The sequence below is a fragment of the Dromiciops gliroides genome, chromosome 2 (assembly GCF_019393635.1).
Source record: "Dromiciops gliroides isolate mDroGli1 chromosome 2, mDroGli1.pri, whole genome shotgun sequence".
In the NCBI taxonomy this organism is placed as follows: Eukaryota; Metazoa; Chordata; class Mammalia; order Microbiotheria; family Microbiotheriidae; genus Dromiciops; species Dromiciops gliroides.
This window is the reverse complement of record NC_057862.1, coordinates 62,210,770-62,233,502: the sequence shown is the minus strand read 5'-3', so window position 1 is coordinate 62,233,502 and position 22,733 is coordinate 62,210,770. Positions and strand designations below refer to the sequence as shown.

Sequence of the window (22,733 nt, the reverse complement as noted above, 5' to 3'; positions counted from 1 at the left end):
TTCTTCAAAGCATATTCGTTTGTTGGACAATTTATCCTTTTTTATGACCCATTCTGCTACAAACCCTGAAGAATGTGGGCTCCACAAAAGTTACAATGTTCATGGATCTCAAGTTCACATTCTCCCCTTAATCAGAGACTAATTTTAGCCTGAGATGCAACTCTCTTTGCTCCTTGCAATTTGGCCATCGGCCTACTTCTAAAGTCCTCATGTCAAAGAATAGAGGTAGCTATATATTTGTCACTGAATTCCCAGCACACCCACAAAGGGAGACTAACCCTGAGACCCCTAGCTAGTCATAAGAACTTTAGCTACCAAGAAGCTGACTATCAACTTGGATGAATGACCACAAAAGGAAAGAAAACATGATTAGCTATGCACTCCCAGAGCTGGACTGTGTATTTAATTAAAGACCCAACCATATGTAATAAGAAAGCTATAGTCAAAAAAAAAAAAAAAAGAAAGCTATAGTCATTGTACACATAGGTACATTAAATGAATAAGCTAGATTCACTAAGAAGCCCATACAAGTACACACTTACACATCACTTTGGGTAGTGTAGATATGATCAAAAAGAGACTCAATTGCCATCCACTTGACAGGAATCCGGCCCTATGGGAGAAGAAAAAAAAAAAAAAGGACAAAGGCTCATAATTAACCTATAAAAGTTCTAGGTGGAACTGTCATACACAGTGTGGCAAATGGGATAACCTATTGCACAACTTCAAATGTCCATACTGTACCTTTCTGGGTGAAATAAACCTTTCTCTGTTAAATACTAGGCATCTAGGTACATGAGATGGGTTTAAAAAACAAACAAATAAGGAAATGGTTTTTAAAGGAGCCTGACACAAAGTAAACTCTAAATAAATGCTTGTTGACTGACTGAATGAGAGGTAACTCAAATACCCAATCTAATTCTACCAGCCCAGGAAAGCCTCTGTGAGTTTAGTCTCATGGTGCACCTGGGTTCATTAGGAACCTCATGTGGCCTCGGTCAAGTCAGTTAAGAACACTGAGGCTCAGATGTTCTATATAGATTTGGACACTCAGACCCAAATCCTAGGAAATGACTTGGTCAATATCACTTTTATTTAAGGCTCTTCACTGTGCTTAGCTGCCTCTTAACTGAATAAGAAGGGAACTAAAATAAACTCCCTTAATCCCTGCCCTCCCCCCGCCCCCCGCCCCCCAACCTCCCAGTGTATCAGTTACCAATCTTTGCTCAAGAGAAATTGCAAAGGAGGACAAGGAACACAGTGAGTGAAGGGGTGCCACCAGGCTCTGTGTAATATGGAAAAGAAGAGGGCTGGCTTAGACTGCTCAGACCTCTGCCACTAATTTGCCTCTGGACCACCCCGCCCCACTCCCAGAAATGGGCTCAGACTTACTGCCACCTTTGAAAAGATGATGCAGGTGATCACAATGAGCAGCACATTTCCCTCCAAATAATAAGATGAGAGCATTGGACTAATTACCCTCTAAGAAACCTTCCAACTAAATCTAGGATTCCATGAAGTATTTCAGATAACCAAATTCACAGTAGCATCAAAAGAACAGATTATCACCAAGCACATATCACTTCCTAGGCCATAGAAAACCATTTAATATAGAGGGGCGTGAGAGCTAGGAGGAAATGGGGTAGAGGGGAATGGGGGAAAAGTCACTGGCAATCAACAGACCATGGCTCTATCATTTATTAGCCATGTGATACTGAGCCATTCAGGCAGCTAGGTGGTACAGTGGAGAGAGTGACAAGCCTAGGGTCAGGAAGACTCTTCTTCCTGAGTTCAAATCTGGCCTCATCCACTTACTAGCTATGTGACCCTGGGCAAGTCACTTGACTCCATTTGCCTCAGTTTCCTCATCTATAAAATGAGCTGGAGAAGGAAATGGCAAATCACTCCAGGATCTTTGCCAAAAAAAACCCCTGAGGGCACTAGACTGAAAACCAACTCAATTCAACTGAGCCTTTACCTCTCTGAGTCTCATTTTCTTCTATTAGAAAATGAGGTCATACTGATCAATAAAGTCCCTTCCAGCTCTATTATTCTTTGATTCTATACTGCATCCAAGGCCAGCTGACCAGCCAATGTACTCCCTACTAAGATCTTAGAAATCTGTAGGCATGGGTCAAGAATCTACCACATCCAGCATGTAAAATGTCTACAAATCAAAGTATTTACATATTTTTTGTTTGTTTTTTGTTTTTGTTTTTGTTGCTGTTGTTGCAGGGCTATGAGGGTTAAGTGACTTGCCCAGAGTCACACAGCTAGTAAGTGTCAAGTGTCTGAGGCTGGATTTGAACTCAGGTCCTCCTGAATCCAGGGCTGGTGCTTTATCCACTGCACCACCTAGCTGCCCCCATAGTTTTAACTAATGTAAAAAGACAATATAGTTGATTTTTTGACTAGCATCATTTACTGTAATATCTTCTGCCCAAAAATAATTTTGAGGATGTCAGTAATAACTGGTATTTGTATTGACATTACAATGTTGCTTAAGCAGTTTCCATACATCATCTTCCTCTTTCCCTTTATATATTGTCTTCCCCCATCAGAATATATGCTCCTTGAGGTTAAGAACTCTCATGTTTGCTTGTATTTGTATCGGCAGTGCTCAGCATAGTGCCTGGCATAGAGTGAACAATTAATCTTAGTTTCTCTCTCTTATCTCTCTAGCCACCTACCTACCTATGTACCTTCTTAACTGTCTCCTTCCTCATTTGGAACTAGGCAAAGCAGGTACTGATGTAGGAGGCAACAAGGGGTTAATAGAAAAAAACCTAAGACCCAAGCTCTAATTCAGATATTAGCTCTAAAAGGGAGTCAGATCCCAGTTAATGGATAACTTATGTTAGGTTCTCATACCCGTAGTGATCAACATCCATAACAGACCAAAACAGGTCAGGTCAAAATAACAATAAAGGAAAAAGACAACCTATAGAAATTCTAATGAAAAATGGAGATGTTTTGAAACTAGCCATGGGAATCAGAAAGAGACGTGCGCAGAAAAGGCCAAATTTGTCCCCAGATTCACCTTATGATGTGTAAACCCCCAAAACACACCTCCACTGAAAAAGGTACCCACCTCGGGGGTTGGCTTAGGACCCCCAGGAACTCCAAAGTAGAATAAGCCCTCCCTTATAACACCCCTAGGTGGAGAATATTATAATAAGTAGGACAGGCCCTCCCTTGTACCTCCCCAAGGTGGAGATTATTATAACGAGACTGATAATCAATTTATCCATACTATAAATATAACTGTCTTTTCTTTTCTTATTTGAGAGATACCTTTCCAATATTCTGGTTCTCTTCCTGTGGTCACCCATAGTATTGCAATAAAACTTGGGAAACTGAGTCACTGAGTCTTCTAATTCTTTTGGGACGACTCACAATCAATTTGACCCCCAAATTCCATCCCACATCAGTACTAATAGGTATTACTATCCACATTTTACATTTGAGGAAACTGAGGTTAAGAGAAGGTAAGTGTCAGAAGATTCAAAGGCAGGCCTACTACAAATCTAGCATTCCATCTGTTAGCCCCTGATGTTTATCTAGACATTAAAATTGATTTTGGGATTATTTTAGTAGTGATACCAGCTGCCCATGTTACCAGTTAAATTAGTATTTTGTTGTTGTTTTTTTCTCCTTTTGATACAAAGCTTTTTACAGTAATACATGCACTCTTCTCCTTTTATAAAGGAAGCAGGGGGTGAGGAAACCACCCTCAATTAAATCAGTTAGTTGGTCAACAGGAAGAATTTCTTCATATTAATATATATTTAGTTGGTGGCAATAGCTTCATGAAGAAATATAACCAGAGCTCAAAAGAAGGGAAACATTGCCTTTGCTAAGCCAACAACAAAAAGGCAGTTCTTGGCTCCACATAACAAAATACATGTTTCATATAGCTCTGCTTTCTGGTTCTCATCAGTAGCATCAGGAAGAAACATGATCATTTTAATGCTTAGACTATGTTGACACTTATTAAATGTAGCTTAAATAGGTTACAGTCATCATGCCTTGCATATTTACTGTATTTCACCCTTTCTCCTTCCTGTACCACCATGCCCCCCCCACCCCAGTCTTCACTGCCCAAAGCTATTGAAACCATTTCCTTCACAAGGAAATTAAAAGCAGGGACCTGAGGCAGAAGGTGCAAATAAAATTACCAAGATAAATGCATCTGGTTACATTGAAAAAAAAAATCGATAAACCAATAGGATTTCCCCAGGATGACAAAAGAACCTAGCAATCTGAGAATTTGATAGAGCTTGGGAAATCCAGAAGTCACTTGAAACTAAAGTGAGGTTATTTGTGAGGGATGAAGCTGCCTTAGTCATAAGGCTTCCTGGCACATCGTTTTCACCTGCATCTGGATAGACTGAACTTCAGTCTTCAGGCTGTCTGCTTTGGGGAAAGTTTCCTGCTCCTATAAACTAGCTTCATGACACTTGCTACCAAGTGTGAATCATCACTTCTTGTTTATTTTATTTCAGCTTCTTGTTAGCTAACAGCTATAATTACACAGAAGGAATATCATGACCTTTTCCTCTAAAAAAGCAAGATGAAGAACTGAAAAGAGGAGAATTACTTTGAGAAAAACACCCAGCACTTGATGACCTTCAAAAGAAAGTGATTTTTAAAAAAGTAAATAATAACGAAAAACGCATTTAGAGGCAACCCGAATGTACTTCGAAATATTTTCTTTGTGATCAGTAAAGAATAAAAGATTATATCTAAAGGGCAGAATGTAACTTTTCTCCCTTCAGTTTAAAAGGATTAAGGAGATAAACAAAAGTGAGTCTTTCACTTTTCCTTCACTGTACAAAATACATCAAATTATCCCACATTTAGAATGTCTCCTTGGTCAAGTGGTTGTGTCTTGGAACCAACTGGATCTTCCTGGGCCAGGTTATCTCAAGTGAATGAAATCCCATTAAGCACCACTTTCAATAAGTAGGGTTAAGCATTTAAAGAAAACTCCCATTTTTGAAATGTGGGCAAGTATTCTAATGGTGTTAGAACACTGCCCTTGATTTTTAGGCCTTGATATCAGGTCTACCTTCTTATCCCTTTTGTTATGGGAATAACTTTCTGGCCGTCATTGCACATATTTTTCCAATGGCAAATATAACCATTGCTTAAATAGCTTCACAAACCCTTGACTAAATTACCTTGCTCCTTTTGACATAGGAGTCCTCTTCATAAACATCTCGGGAAAGGCCAAAATCAGAAATCTTCATTTTGCGTCCTTCTGCCACCAAGACGTTTCTAGCTGCTAAATCACGGTGGACCAGCTAGAAGAAAAAACATGACAAGAACAAAAACTCCCCAATACCAAATAATCCAGGAGATGATATGTGATGAGATGAGCAATGCTGATTACAATAGCACAAGCTCATGACATTTTAGGATGGCTCTCCTTGTAGACCCAAGAAGACTAGTCTGTAAGCACGGTACCTTCATTTCTGCAAGATAATGCATTCCTCGAGAAATCTGCCAGGCAAAGGAAATAAGATCTCCCATGGTCAGTGCCCTCTCATCTGGATTGTCCAAGTAGCTAGAATTCCGATTGCCATTACTGCCCATGTAGCTGGGTCCCACCTTCCGGCTTTCCCGGAGGAAGCTGCGCAAAGAACCATACTTGGCATACTCCACAATCAGGTAGAGAGGTCCTAAAGGGCAAAGGGAAACAGGTTAGTTATGGAGGTGGGTGAAGTGGGGAAGGAACTGAGCTATATATACCCTCATTAACAAGTATGGTTCTATGGGCTATTGGACTAGAGAGCTACTCACATAATGTGATTTGGATGTGCCAGAAATACCCATCCTCTAATGTATCAAATCAAATCAACAAATCTACTTAGCTCCTACTAAATATAAGGCACTGTGCCCGGTAATGTATGCTTGAAAGACACAGCCAGATTTGACATTTCACCATTGGAAAGTCTTCTGTGTGTCATATACATTATGTCCTTAAAACCTGAATATTAATTAGGATGTCAAATCACTTTTCTCTCACGTAGAAAAGAATAAAGATCAGTACCAGGGCATGGGGAGCTTGGCATGGGAAGAGGAAAGGACATAGCAAAAGACACAGAAAGGGGAAGGGGAGAACACCAGAGGAAAACTCCACATCCACTTTATAACTTTGCCAAGGCCCAATTCCAAGGGCAATTCCTCGCCTTTGGAGCCATGCTACCTGAACATATTTTGAAGCAACTGGGAGTGTCTGGGCTGGAGAAAAGAAAGCTCAAAGAGGGAATGACACTTTCTCAAGTATTTCAAGGGCTCTCTTGGAGAAGAGAGACTGGATTTTGGTTTCTTTGGTTATTTGGCCCCAGAAGGTAGAAAATGGGAGAGTGGGAGCAAGTTGCAGCCATATTGGCATGAGATGTGTGTATATGTACATATTGTGGTAAAAAATGGAAGTTTTAGCTGAATCATTTGAGAGTTGAGCACATGCTACTGAAGTGGCTTTTGAAGGACCTCCCTTTTGGCAAGGAACTTCCGGCATGCCAGCTTAAAACTGAGGGAGGAACGGAAGTTTGCTCTCTCTGGCTTTTCAACTTAGCCATGGCAGCGCACGCAGTTTGTGGGTGTGCTGGTTTTCGGCCTGGCGGGCAGCCTGGGATTTGGTGAGTTTTATAAAGGAATATAGACTAAGCTTAGCTCTAAGATTATTCATTTGTATTACTAAGTGACTTTTCAAAGGCATCTTAAGTATATGCTGTGGGTGGGGCCATTGGGCCTCAGAAGCTACCAGAATTCTTTTTTTTTCTAGGGTTATTGAACATTATTGCTTGATCTATCAATGAACATATTGAATATTGAATCTTGCTGATTGAAGCCTTATTCCTTTTTGATAAATTGATCACCACTTTCAGTATCTGTTACTGTTATACTAGAGAGAGAATTCGTGTATAAGATGATGTGGTTTACTTGCTAAAAGAAGATTATGTAATAATGTCTAACATAATCAGCTATTTATATTCATTTATCATTTATATGTCATTATACTCTGGGTATGGTTTGGAATTATTGTATATATCACTAGTATATCGTCAGTTATGCAGCATAGCACCCATTTTTACCATCATACTGTCTTTGGTGAAATTAATATGAGATTTAGGAAGTATGGAAACTTATCATTTCAGAGACTAACTTACTGTGAACTTTAATGCAGGCCCTGGAGAGAATATATGTGCAACAAAAGGAGAGACAGGTATACATAAGTCCATGGTTTGCTTATGATGGCGACTGTGTAGAGCACAATTGCTAGACACAGTCCTGTTTCATCCTCTCTCCCTCCTAATATAACCCAATTTAACTGAACTTGTTTTCTTTTTGTATCACTCAGTCTAATCACCTGTGGCCTAGCACAATCACTGGCTGTCTCGAAACCATGAGATATGGTATGATAATCTTTCCATAACATTTTTCAGGTGTCATGAACACATACTAAATTTGGCTTTGATCCAGACACATGGTGGTAAGAAGTGGTATAGATTGCATAACTACCTCATAAAACCCTCTATTATATAAAGGAGGAAATGTAATGAAATTTATTAATTTGATCATTGACAATGCTATGCTAAGGTTTAGTAAAAATCTAGCAATTCAAACAATTAAAGAAGAGAATCCAGCTTTCCAGACCAGAGTCCAGAATCCAGTTTTCCAGATCAGAGTCCAGAGTCCAGAGCCCAGTTTTCCAGACCAGAATCCAGCTTCCTCCTGATGACATCTTATCACTTCAAGAAGACAAGAGAACTCAGAGACTTTATATGAACAGTTTTGTTTTGTTAGTTTTTGTTATCTCCTTCTGTTATTATATACCATCTGTAACATGTACTCTATGCAGAGGCCCTCCCTTTGCAAGACTGATGTCAAAGGGTCACGTTCATGTGGGACTGCCCCTCTGGACAAAACTTTCCTTTCTCCCTTTTTCTATATTGATATTAACATATTATTAGTTAGCATAGGATATTATTTTTGGTTGTTTCATTGAGCAAACTCATTCGTTTTTCAAATGAAACAAAAGGGGGAATGTGGTAAAAATAGAAGTTTTAGCTGAATTATTTGATAGTTGAGTACATGCTACTAAAGTGGCTTTTGAAGGACCTCCCTTTTGGAGATGAACTTCTGGCACGCCAGCTTAAAACTGAGGGAGGGACAGAAGTTAGCTCTCTCTGGCTTTTCAACTTAGCCATGGCAGCGCATGCAGTTTGTGGGTGTACTGGTTCTCGGCCTGGCAGGCAGTTTGGGATTTGGTGAGTTTTATAAAGGAATATAGACTAAGCTTAGATCTAAGATTATTCATTTGTATTTCTTCTTCCCTATTTCCCTAATTGGTATCACCTTTTGTTGTCTAATTAATTCCCAAGCAATAAAAACTAATCCCTCACAGATTTAAGCTCAGAGGCTTCTTTTTCTTAGTGGTCTGGGAGATATATATATATATATATATATATCATATATATATATATGGGAAAAGTTAAAGGGGGAGTTTAATGCTAGTATATACAATTTTAAATCTCACAGTTTATACATAGAAAGATAGATATAGATACAGCTATACACACATATATGTATGTATATATGTATATGTGTATATGTTACACATACAGAAGATAGGTAATAGATCTGTTATTCAATGTTATTGAAACTCCCAGGTGAGGAATCTCCTACCAGGTTGGTACCTTCTCTGCAACTTATAGCCTTGTTTAGAATACTGAAAGGTTAAGTGATTTGTCCAGGGCCATACAGATGGCATCAGAGATGGGGCTTAAACCCACATTTTCCTCATAGGCTCATAGGCTGGTTCTCTTTTAAATCAAGGTCTCATCAGAGGAGACATGCTGAGGAAGAGTAGAAGGACTCTAAAGAAAAGGGGAGGGGTTACATCTCTGTTCTCCCAGCTGCCCTGTCTAGAAGGTGACAAGCTGCAGGACTATTACCCTGAGAGAGAAGAAGAGGAAGAGAGCTACCCTGTCTGCCTCCCAGCCATTATGGCTATGAACATATGACCACCTTGGTTTCTGCTGTTTGTTATTTACTTATCTTGGGTAACTGAGGATCCAGAGACAGAATGGATCATGAAGTTCATGACCACATAAATGTCCCAAACGTTGGAGTCCCAGCAGAACAGAAGCTACTGATGGCACCATTAGGAGCTTGGAGAAGGGCCGCTTTACAAAGTGTGAGCCATCAAGGTGGAGAGAGCTAATTATAAGCTTTGGATTGCACTGGGCACCAGCCCTTGGAGCCCAGCATGGCTACACCTAAAGGGAACTTCGTGAGGATTCTACAAGAGTAAAAGACACTTTCAGTGACCACAATTTGTGAATCTGTGAGGTTCCCCTATGCCTTGTGTGCTCTCTTCCATGTATCTCATCAGTGTTGAACTTTTTTAAAGTTCACTCTCCCGCAGGAACCTTGTGTCTCTTTTCTTCTCCTTCCTTTCAGAATGGAGACATATAAGCCAAACATGATTTGTTCAGAGACTCAAATTAACTTTTATCAGATTATTGACTCTTACTTGCCTTTTTCCCAACTGTACTAAAACAAAGGGTTATTGCACAATTTCTAAATAGCTTGCCATGTGTTCATTCTTTTTTTCTTATTTTTTTTTTCCTTCCTGCAATCCTGCTACTATTCTTTTTGTGGCAGCAATTAATTCTCTCTGATCAGGTAGAGGGCAGAACAGCCTCTCCATCAATTAAGCATTTTTCTCTAGGGAGACCAACTACCTTTTATAAACATGCAGATGTTTCTTGACTCTGGAAGAAACACAAAACAATCATTCCTTCAGCTCCTTAGAATATGCTACTACCGCATACTTGTTGCCCCTGAGATATGATTAGTTTTCCATAATTCTTTATTTGTTTGTTTGTGTGTTTGTTTTTTGGTGAGGCAATTGAGGTTAAGTGATTTGTCTAGAGTCACACAGCTAGTAAGTGTTAAGTGTCTGAAGCTGGATGTGAATTCAGGTTCTCCTGACTCTAGGGCTGGTGCTCTATCCACTGTGCCACCTAGCTGCCCCCCATCTAGTATTTTCCCCCAAAAGAATGTTAAGCTTCTTGAAGGCATGGACTATTTCACGTTTGTTTGTGCATCCCTAGTGCTCCATACGGTTCTGGTATACAGAAATTACTTAATAAGTGTTTGCTGATTGGTTCTAAGATATGGATCACTCTTACACAGCCTTGTACATTGATCCTTTAAGTCTGATTCCATATGATCCTGTTATAGCACATGGGGAGAAGCTCCCACCAGGAGCAGTCTAAGGAAATTCACAAATAGGTCTTCCTACAGCTATATAAAATAGCAAATATTAGGTAAATGACACCAATTCCTATGCAGCTTGCTTTTTGGTTTCTTCAGGAAATAATTATAAATGTGCATTGACATCATACAGTCCACAGAGTACCAGAAGGAAGCCCAAAATGTGGCCGAGGGCCTAAATAGCAGTTTACCCATGAAAACACAGCTGGCAAAGCTAGCTTTTTTTGTGTGTGCAAATTGAAGGCCTGTAGACCCTGCACAAGAACACCCAGGACATACAAGGTAAAGGAGAAGTCACCCCAAAATGCTGAGTGATCAAAAACATCTGCCAGCCTAAGGCAAGCCATTTAGAAATTATGAAATAGCCCCTTTATTTCATCAGGTTAGGAAAAGGCAAGCCAGTGTCTAGTATCTGGAAAAAGTAATTTAGGTCTCCGTGAACCAAGTGAGTCTTACGAACACCTCTCTTTGTCAATACATGTCTCTGTTGTGAGAGGAATAAAGAGGAGGAAGGGAAGAAAGATACTGAGAGAGCTGGAAGGAAGGTGAAAAGGGGGAATGAGAGGAAAAATCAAAGGAGGATTGGGAAGGGCAGAACAGAAAGGGAGAGAGAGAGATGGTACAAGAAGACAAAATGCTGAAAATTCACTTTCCAATCATTTCAAATCTCTGGCTTCCATACGAGAGTATGATTTCTTTATTTGTGTTACTACCAGCTACATGGGAGACCTTACCATCCTGACTGCAGGCTCCATAGAGTTTAATGACGTGGGGGTGGTTGACCTGTTTTAGCAGGTTGAACTCTGACAGCAGGTCTTTGAGCTCACTCGGTGAGGCATTTTCTGAAAAGCATTGTAAACAGAGCAGGTTAAAAACCAGTCTCCTTTGGTCCTTCCCAATCCAGTCCAGCAACCCTCTGTTTCACAAGCCCAGGATGATAGAATAGAAGCCTACCAAGGAGTCACATATCACCTTGATATTGGGAATTGTCTCAATCTCAACATAAAACCTTAAATAACATACAGGGTAGGAAGAGGGGGCAAAATGATGCCAATGCCTTAAGTTAATAGCATTTTTTAATTAAGAAAAATGCCAAAGAGAGTTCTTTATTCCCCACTACATCCTCTACTGACTGTCAGGGAAGCATTTAAATATGAAAAACCAACAGATTTTGATGCCATCTTTGGGCTTTGCATTACTGTCATCCCAATCCACCAACATGTAAAATTCTGCCATCATTTTTTCTATGTTGACTGCTGTTTGTCCCTGATCCACACTGTTCATGTCTGGCAGAGATTTAGAGGTCTATAGACTCAAACCCAGAGGAAGAGGTTTCTTCAAGGTTCCTACTCCTTAAGGGATTTCTGGAAAAGGGAGTTTTATGTCTTGGCTCCCCATGAAAGTGATGTATGAGCTCATTTGCCACATGAGGATTAGTTGTTTGCAAGGTAAATAGCAATGGTGAGTAATTTTAATGTCTAAAAATGTTGGAGTTATATGTTTAACTAGCACTCTTTCCTCATAATAAGCATCCCTGTGACCATATCCATCACAGCACAAATCATGCTGGGAAAATGAATGGGAATTTTTTCCTCTCCCACTCCCAAATCGATTTTTGGCAAGTACTCTGTTGAGGTCAGATGGTGATTGAGAAAGTCAAAAACCCCAATAAAGTATTAACAAATCCCTGTCCCAGCAGTTGCCATAACTCCTTCGAACATGACCTTATTTAATACAAGTTTTTATGGTGCATTTATAATGGTGATTTCTCTGTGTGCCACAAAAATTCATTAACAGCTGGGCAATTACTGTAAGTGCCACACTAATTTATTAGAAGGGTATGCTTAAAATCTAGCTCTCCATACACCATCCCATTTCTCCCCAGCTGGCATTAATTTGGCTCTAGCTAATTGCAATAAGAATCAAATGTTAAATCACCTGGAATAAAAGACCATTATTTTGTAACCATCCATTTGGACACTGACTCAGTCCTGTTTTATTGATGATGAAATCATTCAAATCTCTTGTAAATGTCTAAAGGTATTTAGCAAACTCATAAAGACAATGAGTATTTCTGTTAAAATGCCATGTAAGGGGTTACTTTTGTGTTGGAAATAAATTTCCCATACCATTCTATTCTAAGGTTAGGGATGCGTGAGAAGTTTGTTTGCCAAGTACTCTTCAAATAATGAAGCTTATTTGCTTCTCTGTAGTAACCAGATGCAACAACCTTCAGGTGTGTTGCTTTCTAAACTTCCCTCTACCTTGACCAAAGATATTATCTGAAATTAGTCCTCCAGCAAATGAAAACTGCAGAGGGAGGAGTATAATGAGTATCCTTTTTCATATTTCCCCTGGAATGAGAATTCTCATTCTCACCATAGCCAAGGTCATCTTACTTAATAACATTTCTGATCCATGGAATTTCTTGATGTGGTAGAGGTCTCCTAGTGGTTCTATAGTAACAGGCTTTCACCATCTGCTCCAAGCAGTACTGCTTGTATATATGACTGATTTTAACCAACCATATTTCCCCCACAGGAGGAGAAAAATAAAACTTCTGGTCCTCTGGAAGCATTTTGGTGTTTCCTTGCATGACCTAAGCCTAGGCCAGTGGAAACTATGGCTTACATCATTGTGGCACTATCTGAAATCCCTCTCGTCAGGAAATGTTAGAATATAAATAGATGGCCTTTGGGAAGAGCTGCTGAGGACCTGGCATAGAACAGCAGGGCCTGTCTCCAAACCATCCACACATCCAAATCCCACCAGTCTGTTAATAGTCAGGGGTGGCTAATCAAAATCTTTAAAAGTGTGTAGACAGGAAGGTACCTTTCAGCATTTTCACTGCCACAGTGGTATAGCCAGCTTTCCCTTTGAGTCGGAAAGCCGTTGCCTTGACAACCTTTCCAAACTCTCCTTCTCCTAGGGTTTTTCCAAGAACCAAATTCTTCCGAGGAAATTCCCACTTTGGATCCTCCTGGATTGGGAGGAGAGGAAAATCAAGAGGAGAGAAGAAGGATAAGGTGATGATAGGAAAATAAAAAGAAACTTATGAAATAATTGCTAACAAAAAGTTTTTAAAATATCCATGCCCATCACTTTCCAGAGGGTTGATATTCAGAGAGGGAAATTCTGTTGGTAATTTTGTAAATCACCTATCTAACAGGCATGATTCAAATGAGAATTATTAATGTTGAGTGGAATTTGGCAAGAGGTTAGGATCCAATATAAGGGGTACATATGCCAAATCATAATAAGGGGGTTTCACCTACAAAATGTGAAGCAAAACAAAAAACCGTCCTCTAGGGAAGCTCTTGATATACTAACTTCCTTGGAGTAGCATCAGTCCAATACATGATGAATGCACGCACAGGTTATAAAAGGTCTCTTTCTTATCTTCATAGACCCCTAGCTGCACTATCACTCTTGTTCCTTTGCCTATAGATTTTCCTGACTTCCTGTAGAGATGTGGCAAAGAAATATTCTTTGTGCCAGAAAGTTTGAATAACTACAAGAATGCCTTTGGGCATCATTAACTACCAATTCTCCACTCTTTTAAGTCATACTCAGCCATACAGCAAGTTAACGGGGGATGATATTGCTGCATGGTTATTGGACAGAATATATAACACATCAGTATTCCTCATCAGAGGCTTCCTGGCTGTATAAGCCTTGTGCAAGTCACTTAACTTTTATGTTTCCCTATCAATCTAACAACCTAAGTTACTCTGGCAGAACCTATTTGTGATGAAGTCATATTAGCACTCAGTGGTTGCCATTTCTCTTTCTAAATGTTCACAAGCCACCCCTTTAGTAATGTCCTGGAACTGGTCAACAAAACCCAAGTCAAGCTCTTTGCATTATAGTATGAAGACACCATTCTCTTTCCTTTCTTGAAAATCTGGATATTTAGCATATGCAGTCCTGTGGACCATCTATGAGTGTCTACCATCTTTCAAAGATCACTAAAGCAGTTCAGCAATCAGACTCGGAAACTTTCAGGATTCATGGATAAAATTCATCAATGCCCAGTGACTTAAACTCATTGATGGCACTTAATTGTTCTCTTGCTATTTCCTTATTTTTGTAAGATACTGACAATTCCATTTAGTGGGCAGGTATTAAATGTCTACTATGTGCCAAGAAAGGAAAATAGATAGAAGGCTAGCCTTGGAGATAGGGAAGGCCTAAGGTGCAAGTAATACCTCTGTCACATACTAGCTATAGAAGCCAGGACAAATCATTTAAACTTAACTCCTCAGTGTTTCAAGGAGCTCTAAGACTTAGAGTTACAGAAGTATCGATGGGCATTAATGGAGGACATTTCCATAATTAATGGAGGACTTTCTAACACTGACACAGTATGTGTTATCACTGGTCTGGATCTCTCACCCTGTCACCTTCACCAAAAAACCATTGCATGTGTGTCTACAGATACTCACATATACTACAAATTATATATGTCGCAATTATAAAGTATAGAATATAAAAATGATATAATATTGAATATATAATGTGTACATGCATTATATATATATATGTATATGTGTGTGTGTATATCCTAGGCACTGATAATAGTGATTGATATTTAATATAATTTGCAAACATTATTTTAATTTATTATTCATGTCCCTATGAGGTAAGTGTTAGTTATTACTCTCTCTTTTCTGCAGATGAGGAAACTGATTTGGCTACAATCATACAACTAGCCAGTTTCAAAAGCCAGGCTAGGGGGCAGCTAGATGGCTCAGTGGATAAAGCACTGGCCCTGGATTCAGGAAGACCTGAGTTCAAATCCGGCCTCAGACACTTGACACTTACGAGCTGTGTGACCCTGGGCAAGTCACTTAACCCCCATTGCCCCATGGGAAAAAAAGCCAGGCTAAATATGGCTTTCATGACCCCAAGCCCAATACTTCAACAGCATGCCATACTTTCTCTCTACTGATAATTTTTATTTTATTTTCCAATCTTCTATTTATGTCCATGAAACTATCATTCTGTTGTGTTCAATCATCCAGCTCACACATAGTAGGCATTTTGTAAAGGCTTGTTAAATTTAACTAAATATCTAAATTTTACTTTTACTCCAAGGAACAAGGATATAGCTTCATTGCTGCTGGAAACAACGTTTGCTTACCCAAACAATATTTATTCATTTTCCTTTCATGTGCAACCCTGCTACAAATTGTCTCAACCTTTTTTTTTTCTTAAAAAAAAAAACAAAAACAAAAACAAATTAGAAGGATTCATCAGAGACAATCAGTCCTCTGTTATGGAAAGGGCCGAGTCATTGCTACCACATGATGGTGAGAAATCCATAAAACACCCAAGAAATCCAAGTAAACAAAGATTATGATGCCACAGAGACACACCATTCACCAAGTATCCCAGTCCAGCCCACAAAGAGACAGTGTTCCAGTTGGCAAGATATCACCAAAGACCAACCACCCCTTTGGGATTCAATAGGAAACACATCAAACTTGGGAGACAGCCTGCAAATAGCACCTCCGTGTCAACAGGAACAATGAAAACTCTTCCAGGACAGAAATGCTTACCCTGGTAGGTGGGGAACACTCAAAGAGCTTCCAATAAGTCCTAAAATAGATCCTGAATTCATTCCTAATACAGATCCCTGTCACAGCTTTTTAAGATTCTAAATTTTTCTGGCTTTAAAGAAATCCGTACCACACAGTTTAATGCCTTTTTGGAACTAAAACATTCTTGGGCTAAACTTTAAATCTCAAAACAACCACTACCAACCACTACTCATTTATACAACTTGCACAGTGGTATTTGACTCAAGCAGTTAGCTTGCAGACCAAGGCAGTGAACTAATACCAAATTTCCCCTGGGACTTACATTTTTACTGGACAAACTCAAACCAGTCTGGATCCTAAAATGGGGATAAGTCATTAAGACCAAGGAATTGGGAGGGCTGAGAGTGGGTGAAAGGCAAGGCCAATGAATCTGGATCCTAGGATATCCAGGAAGCTTCTAGGGCTGTATGACAAAGGCAGTGTCCTTGAAGCACAGGACATAGCATCCAGAGCTAAAGCAATAAAACCACCTTTTAACTGGCTTCTGAAGCTTATGAATCAGGCACTCAGGAATGAAAACCAGAAGCAAGCACAAGCCCTCTCAGCTCCATTGGTGCCTCTGCTGAGGTGAGCATACCTTCATACCTCAACGTGTTCTTATATATAATAGGAACAATCTCCATTCTACAGGGTTGTGATTTAGGTCAAAAAAGACAACTGGGAGGAGAAAGGTCTAAGAAGCTCAGAGGGGACATCAACAGAATAATCCCTTACATTCATATAGCATGTTTAATTTTTCCAACCACTTCTCCATGAAGGGGCAGTATGGTATCATACACAACAATGCCGACTTGGCATCAGGAATGCCTGGGTTCATATTCTGCCTTGGATACCAACTAAGTTATATTAACACAGGGAAGCTCATTCATCTCTCTTAGTTACTTTGCCCATAAAATAGGTATGATAATCCATATAGTACCTGCCTCACAGGCATACTATGAAGCTCAAATAAGGTAATGATATCTCACTCTGCCAACTTGAAATCAGTAAATACATAGCATTTATAATTGATAAGTATTCTCTAATTAAAGCTTCACAATCAGCCTGTGGTGTAGGCAAGGCTGGCATTAGTATCTTCAGTGTACAGATCAAAAGGCTGGCAAAGAAGGGGTATCAGCTGTGTTAATATCACACAGCTAATTACTAGTAGAATGGGCACTGAAGACTTGGGCAAGTCACTCTGATTAGATTGGCTTCAATTTCCTCATCTGTCAAATGCAGGGGGTTGGACTAAGAAGGATCTGTCTCTCAAGTCCCTCCCTTCTACCTCTAAATCTCCTAACTCCCAGCCTTGTGCTCTTTTCCCTCAAAACCAGTGGTATTTCTATAAGTTATTGATTTGGGGTTTTTTTTTCCATCTGGAGACCATGTCCCCTAGAACCACAGTCCTTTGCTTCCCCCATTTCCAGCAGAGTTCCAGAGTTTGGATAAAACCCAGTATTGTAAGAGTGGCTTTGCCTACCAGTTTTGCAAGCATCAGGGGCTGATTCAGTGTTTGTATCTTTGTGGTAAATGTGTTTTCTTTTTTCGAGATTTCCCAAGTAAATTAACCAAAGAAAGATGGGAAGATGAATACTGTTTGTACTATTCTTGTCTCTGAATAGCACTAACACTGAGGCAGGGGTGGGGGTGGTAGTGGTGATGGAGCTGCAGACTTCCTGGCTGACTGCTCTGTTAAAGCCAAAATTTTCAGTTTCCCTGGAATGGGTCTTGTTTAGCACTGTATCATGGGGGTGGGGTGGGACCAGAAGACTGTTTTTGAAGAACAGCTGAAGCTATAATGCCATAGCACTGGGCTTTTCAGTTTCACATCCAACACATTCTTTAAGCCTTATTCCAAGAGGCAGGAAACTGATACGCAATAGAGTATGCTTTAATTTCTTGGTTGCAGTGTGGTGCAATGGGAAGAAAACTGGACCATGAGTCAGAAGATCTGGCTTCTAACTTTGGCTCGGCCACTTGAGGCAAAAAATCCATTTCCTCATCTATAAAAAGAAGGGGCTGGGGGGCAGCTAGGTGGCAAAGTGGATAAGGCACCAGCCCTGGATTCAGGAGGACCTGAGTTCAAATCTGGGCTCAGACACTTAACACTTACTAGCTGTGTGACCCTAGGCAAGTCACAACTCCAATTACCTCACCAAAAAAAAAAGTTCAGGAAAAAATATATTTTGGGGCAGCTAGGTGGCACAGTGGATAGAGCACTGGCCCTAGATTCAGGAGGACCTGAGTTCAAATCCAACCTCAGACACTTGATACTTGCTAGCTGTGTGACTCTGGGCAAGTCACTTAACCCCCATTACCCCCAAAAAACAAACAAACAAAAAAGAAGCTGCTGCAATAAATGGAGCTAGTGTTCAGGTGCCATTAGGAGGCAATGTGGCATAGGAGGAGGAGCACTCATTCTACAGGCAAAGATGTGGGTTCAAATCCTGTCTCAACTAGTTACTTACTGCCTAAGATGTCTTAGAGAAAGTTAATTATCCTCCTTGGGGTTCAGTTTCCTCATCTGTAAAATGTCAGAAATGGGATAAATAGACTCTATAATCCCTTTTGAGTTCTAAATGTATAATCTTATGATGAGCCCAATAGTCTTCATTCTGACAACTCCAAGTACAGACATATAAGATCAGAAAAAGGACAACCTGAAGTTTGATCAAGGCCCAAATGAGCACCTTTGGGTTTTCTTTCCCTTTGCTTATGTCCCACAACTTTGACTTCCCCAGTACCGACCAAACCACAAGAATAGAAAACCCAACACAGGCCCAGAACCCACAGGTCAGACACAGTAGCCCACTCTATCCCTGCATGAAATCTTACAGGGATTTTGAAGGCATCCACTGAGACCTGGTTCTCCATGGAGTCCAGGGATGGTCGTCGAACATTAGAGGAAGAATAGTTGATGGGGTAGGCCGGAACAGGCCTCCTGAAGGTCATCTCTGCAGAGGCAATGGGTGGCTTGTGGGAGTTCTTGTGGTAGCGGCGGATGAAGTAGGAAGAGAGCAGTACAGAGAAGATGAAGGAGAAGAGGATGGCGACAGCAATGACCATCCTGCAGACTTCATCACAAAGCGGTTCTGTGGGCAAGGCAGGACAAAGGAGTTTAATGCTCCACTGCTCTGAGTTTCATACTAATCGTTGACATGTATACAGACCTTTGAGAGGCAGCGTGGCATGAAGGATACAGAATCTGGCTCTTGAGTTCAGGTGACTGGTGTTAAAGACCCACTTTTGACTCACTCTAGCTGTGTGACTCTGTGACCTCTGAGTGCCGAAAACAATCTGATAGGTGTTAAATCTGATGGCATCTCAAGGCTGTTTGAATTTGCATTGCTCTGATCAATAATGATTCAGAGCATTTTTATATGCCTATGAATTATTTTGATTTCTTCAAAAGGGAGATATTATAAGAAAATTTGAAGAATATGGAACATATTTCCTATCAGACTTATGGACAGGCAAACAATTTATGAATAAACAAGGGATTGAGAGCAATGTGAGGTAAAAATGGATAAATCTGATTACATTCAATTGAAAAGGTTTTATATAAATAAAACCAATACAGGCAAGGTCAGAAGGAAAGCAGAAAATTGGGGGAAAATGTTTATAGATAGTTTCTCAGAAAGAATAGGTTATCCCAAGATGATTAGGGGAAAAGGAAAAGAACCTGTATATTGTAAAGTGTTTATACAACTCTGTATAAGTTCTAGAATAATTGCCAATTTGTCGTGTAGTGGAAATTTCCTCACTGAGAACTTACTACAGTGATGAAAATCACAGGTCTGCCCCCACCAAAATGAGAGACAGAGACAGAGAAAGAGACAAAGAGAGATAGAGAGAAACAGAGGCAGAGAGACAGAGAGAGACACAGATAGAGAGACACAGAGACAGAGACACACATACAGAAGAGGGCAGGAAGGGAGGGAGGGAGACAGAGAGAGGAAGAGAGGGAAATAGGAAGGGAGGGAGGGAGAGAGGAGGGAGAGAGAGAGAGACAGAGAGAAACAGAGACAGAGAGACAGAAACAGAGAGAGACAGAGACAGAGAGACAGAGAGAGGAGGACGGGTCTGTTGAGCACTTTAAGATTCGCAAAGTATTTTACAAACATCTCTTTATGTACACAACGATCTTGCAAAGTACCTACTATTATTACTCTCCCACCAGTGTTGCAGATTAGGGAAACCAAGATTTAGGGATGTTCGATATTCTGCCCAGGGTCAACCAAGTAGATAAATGTCTTAGGTGAGATTTAAATTAAGGAAAGAATCACTGTGGTGGACTGGAACCACCACTACCCTAGGAATCTGCAAAGTTCTACCACTAACTTGTTCTGTGACTCTGGACATGCCACTCAGCCACTGAGAATTTGTTTCTTTACATGTAAAATGAAGGATTTGGACAACTACATATCTAAGCTCCCTTCTAGTTCTAAAACTTCAATGTTGGCTCATCTTCTCCTCCTCTCTTCTGACCTGGTTTGAATTCATTTTTCACATTACTACAGTGAATTTCTTTGTGGACATAGAGGTGTTATGGGTGTGTGTGTGTGTGTGTGTGTGTGTGTGTGTGTATACATGGGGGGGGTTGGTCATGAATTTTCCACAATGATAGTGCAAATCCTTAAAAAGGTGGGGGGAGAGTTGGCAGGGGTTAGGGGAAGTCAAGGAGGGTGAAAGAGAACATTCCTGAGCTGTTCAGTCAGTGATATCTAGGAGCCAGAAAAAATGGACATTGCAGAGTGGAATTTTCCCTTCCTTCTCTCATCCTATTTATCTTCTTCCCATGAAGGGAAAAAACTGTCATTTGGGTGACATTATAGATGCTCTGACTATAAGGTCCACTATCCCTAAGGGCTTAGAATATCACTGTAACAACACAAATGTTAGTCTGGCCACACCAAGAGGCCCTGGGGGCCTGGCTTCCATCTATTAGAGAATATGGGTACAGTATTTTATTCACAGCATTTTGAGTTCACTGCAATAACTAAAGGAAGGTCCCAACTGAGAGACCCCACATGGTACCAGGCAAGTGTGTTTGTTCCAGCATGGTTCTAAATTAAATCTTCACATAAGTCATATGTAGCCAATAATAATGATGATTCACAAGTAACTTTTGGCCTGGGTGATTCCTGTTTATTTGGTCTCCCTCCAGTTAGGCCTTTTTTGTTTTTTATCTTAGTGCTCATGACTGTCTGCCTCTAGAGAGTAGCCTCTGGGAGACAGACTTTCAGGTGTTGTTTTCTCAGGAATGTATCAGGAGCCTAACCTGGCTGGACAGATCTTCCGAACTCTCTGTTCAGGTCTCATTGATCTATTTTCATTTAGGTGCTTCTCACCCACCAGAGTCTCCCTCATCCTTCGAGGCCCAACCCAAGTCCCACGTCTTCCACAAGCCCTTCTTTCAAGGACTTCAGCTGATTTTTCTCTCTAGCCTATGATGGCATTTACTATATGAACTTTAAGCTATAACACTGGCTAGATAAAAATCAAGCCAACATGAGGTAGTGGGAATTGTTATGAACTTGGTAGTCAGAAGACCTGGGTTCAGATTTCAGCCAGCCAACATTTAAAAGCTACATGATTATAAACAAACAAGCTGGAGCGAAAGTCTTCAAGCCTAAGCTTTTTGGGAACTAAAGCGAGAATATGACCATACATGAATCTACCTCAGAGGGTTGTGTGGATATTACTTTGCAAACCTTTAAAAGCTATATAAATATGAATTCCTGAGTCTTCTAGTAAATGTTCAGCTAAACTCAAGTTGGAATAAAAAAATTTTTCAGTACTTTTTAGAGTCACATCTGGAGCCCACTGTTATCATGGTAAAGAAGTCAATAAAGATTTATTAAGTGACTACTATATGCCAGGCCCTGACCTTATATCATCCAGTGAACAAACATTTTCCATCACAGACAGAGGACTAGACACCCACCCTGGTATCTTGGTGAACATCAATTCAATAAGTTTTTGATGTATCACACATAGATTAGAAGCTGGCCAATAAGAGACTATCAAATTTCTCTGTATCTCCTCTAGAAAGAATTTCAGACCTAAGGAAAGGCAGATAGTACTCAGTTAAGGAAGTGAGGAAGCTGGGCATCAGTATGGCTTTCATATACACAAATACATACTGAACAGCTGATACAGAAATCATTAATAAACATTTCAATCTGGTGTTTAGCCTGAATGCTCTGTCAGTTGCCTGCAGACAAGGGCACCTAATTAGACTGAAGTTTCCCTCAATGATTATCCTTCCATCTAAGAGCTAACTCCTCCTAATAAGGGTGATGTCACCTCAATCCACATGGCTTGTCCAGGGATAAGGGCTAAAGAGAGACCCCACACCCACCCCACCCCAGTGCTGCCATACTTTCTAACCTTTATCATCATCAGGCTCACAGAAACATTTATTTTCTTCTGGGAAGCAGTAGCAGACTCCATATCCGGCCTTGATTCCTCTCAACTCCCCTCTCTCATGACCACCAATGATCTCTCCCCCTAATTAGACACAGACACAAAAAATGCAGATCGTCTAAATCATGTTTGTGAAGCTTTCCTCTTCCATTTCAGACACACAGGGAGAGGCTTTACTCAAAAAAACTGGGAACAGCTCACCACAGGCAAAATTGCCACTCCTTTATTTATACGGAAGCTGAGCCCCAGAGAACTCGAAAGGGCTTTCACTTCTAGCTTTTGTTACAATGGGAATGACCACCCCCACTTTGCAGAATGGTAAAACTGAGGCACACAAGGAATAAGTGACTCAAGGTCATGCAATTGAAGCTAAAGCAAGGGATTTCATTGTGGTCTCTGGGTTTTTAAACTAATGTTGACTCCAGG

At 40.3% G+C, this 22,733-nt stretch overlaps 1 protein-coding gene across 1 annotated transcript in view; it reads right to left on the bottom strand.

Moving 5' to 3' along the window:
* Nucleotides 1–22,733, bottom strand: part of RET (ret proto-oncogene) — a 160,870-nt gene that overhangs the window by 14,906 nt on the left and 123,231 nt on the right. Inside the window, exons 10-16 of the mRNA XM_043989885.1 lie at nucleotides 22,272–22,391; nucleotides 18,714–18,970; nucleotides 13,126–13,273; nucleotides 11,028–11,135; nucleotides 5,470–5,684; nucleotides 5,184–5,306; nucleotides 543–613 (exon numbers count right to left, since the gene is read on the bottom strand). Coding sequence (XP_043845820.1) covers nucleotides 543–613; nucleotides 5,184–5,306; nucleotides 5,470–5,684; nucleotides 11,028–11,135; nucleotides 13,126–13,273; nucleotides 18,714–18,970; nucleotides 22,272–22,391 — 1,042 coding nt within the window. The remainder of the gene's footprint in view (nucleotides 1–542; nucleotides 614–5,183; nucleotides 5,307–5,469; nucleotides 5,685–11,027; nucleotides 11,136–13,125; nucleotides 13,274–18,713; nucleotides 18,971–22,271; nucleotides 22,392–22,733) is intronic.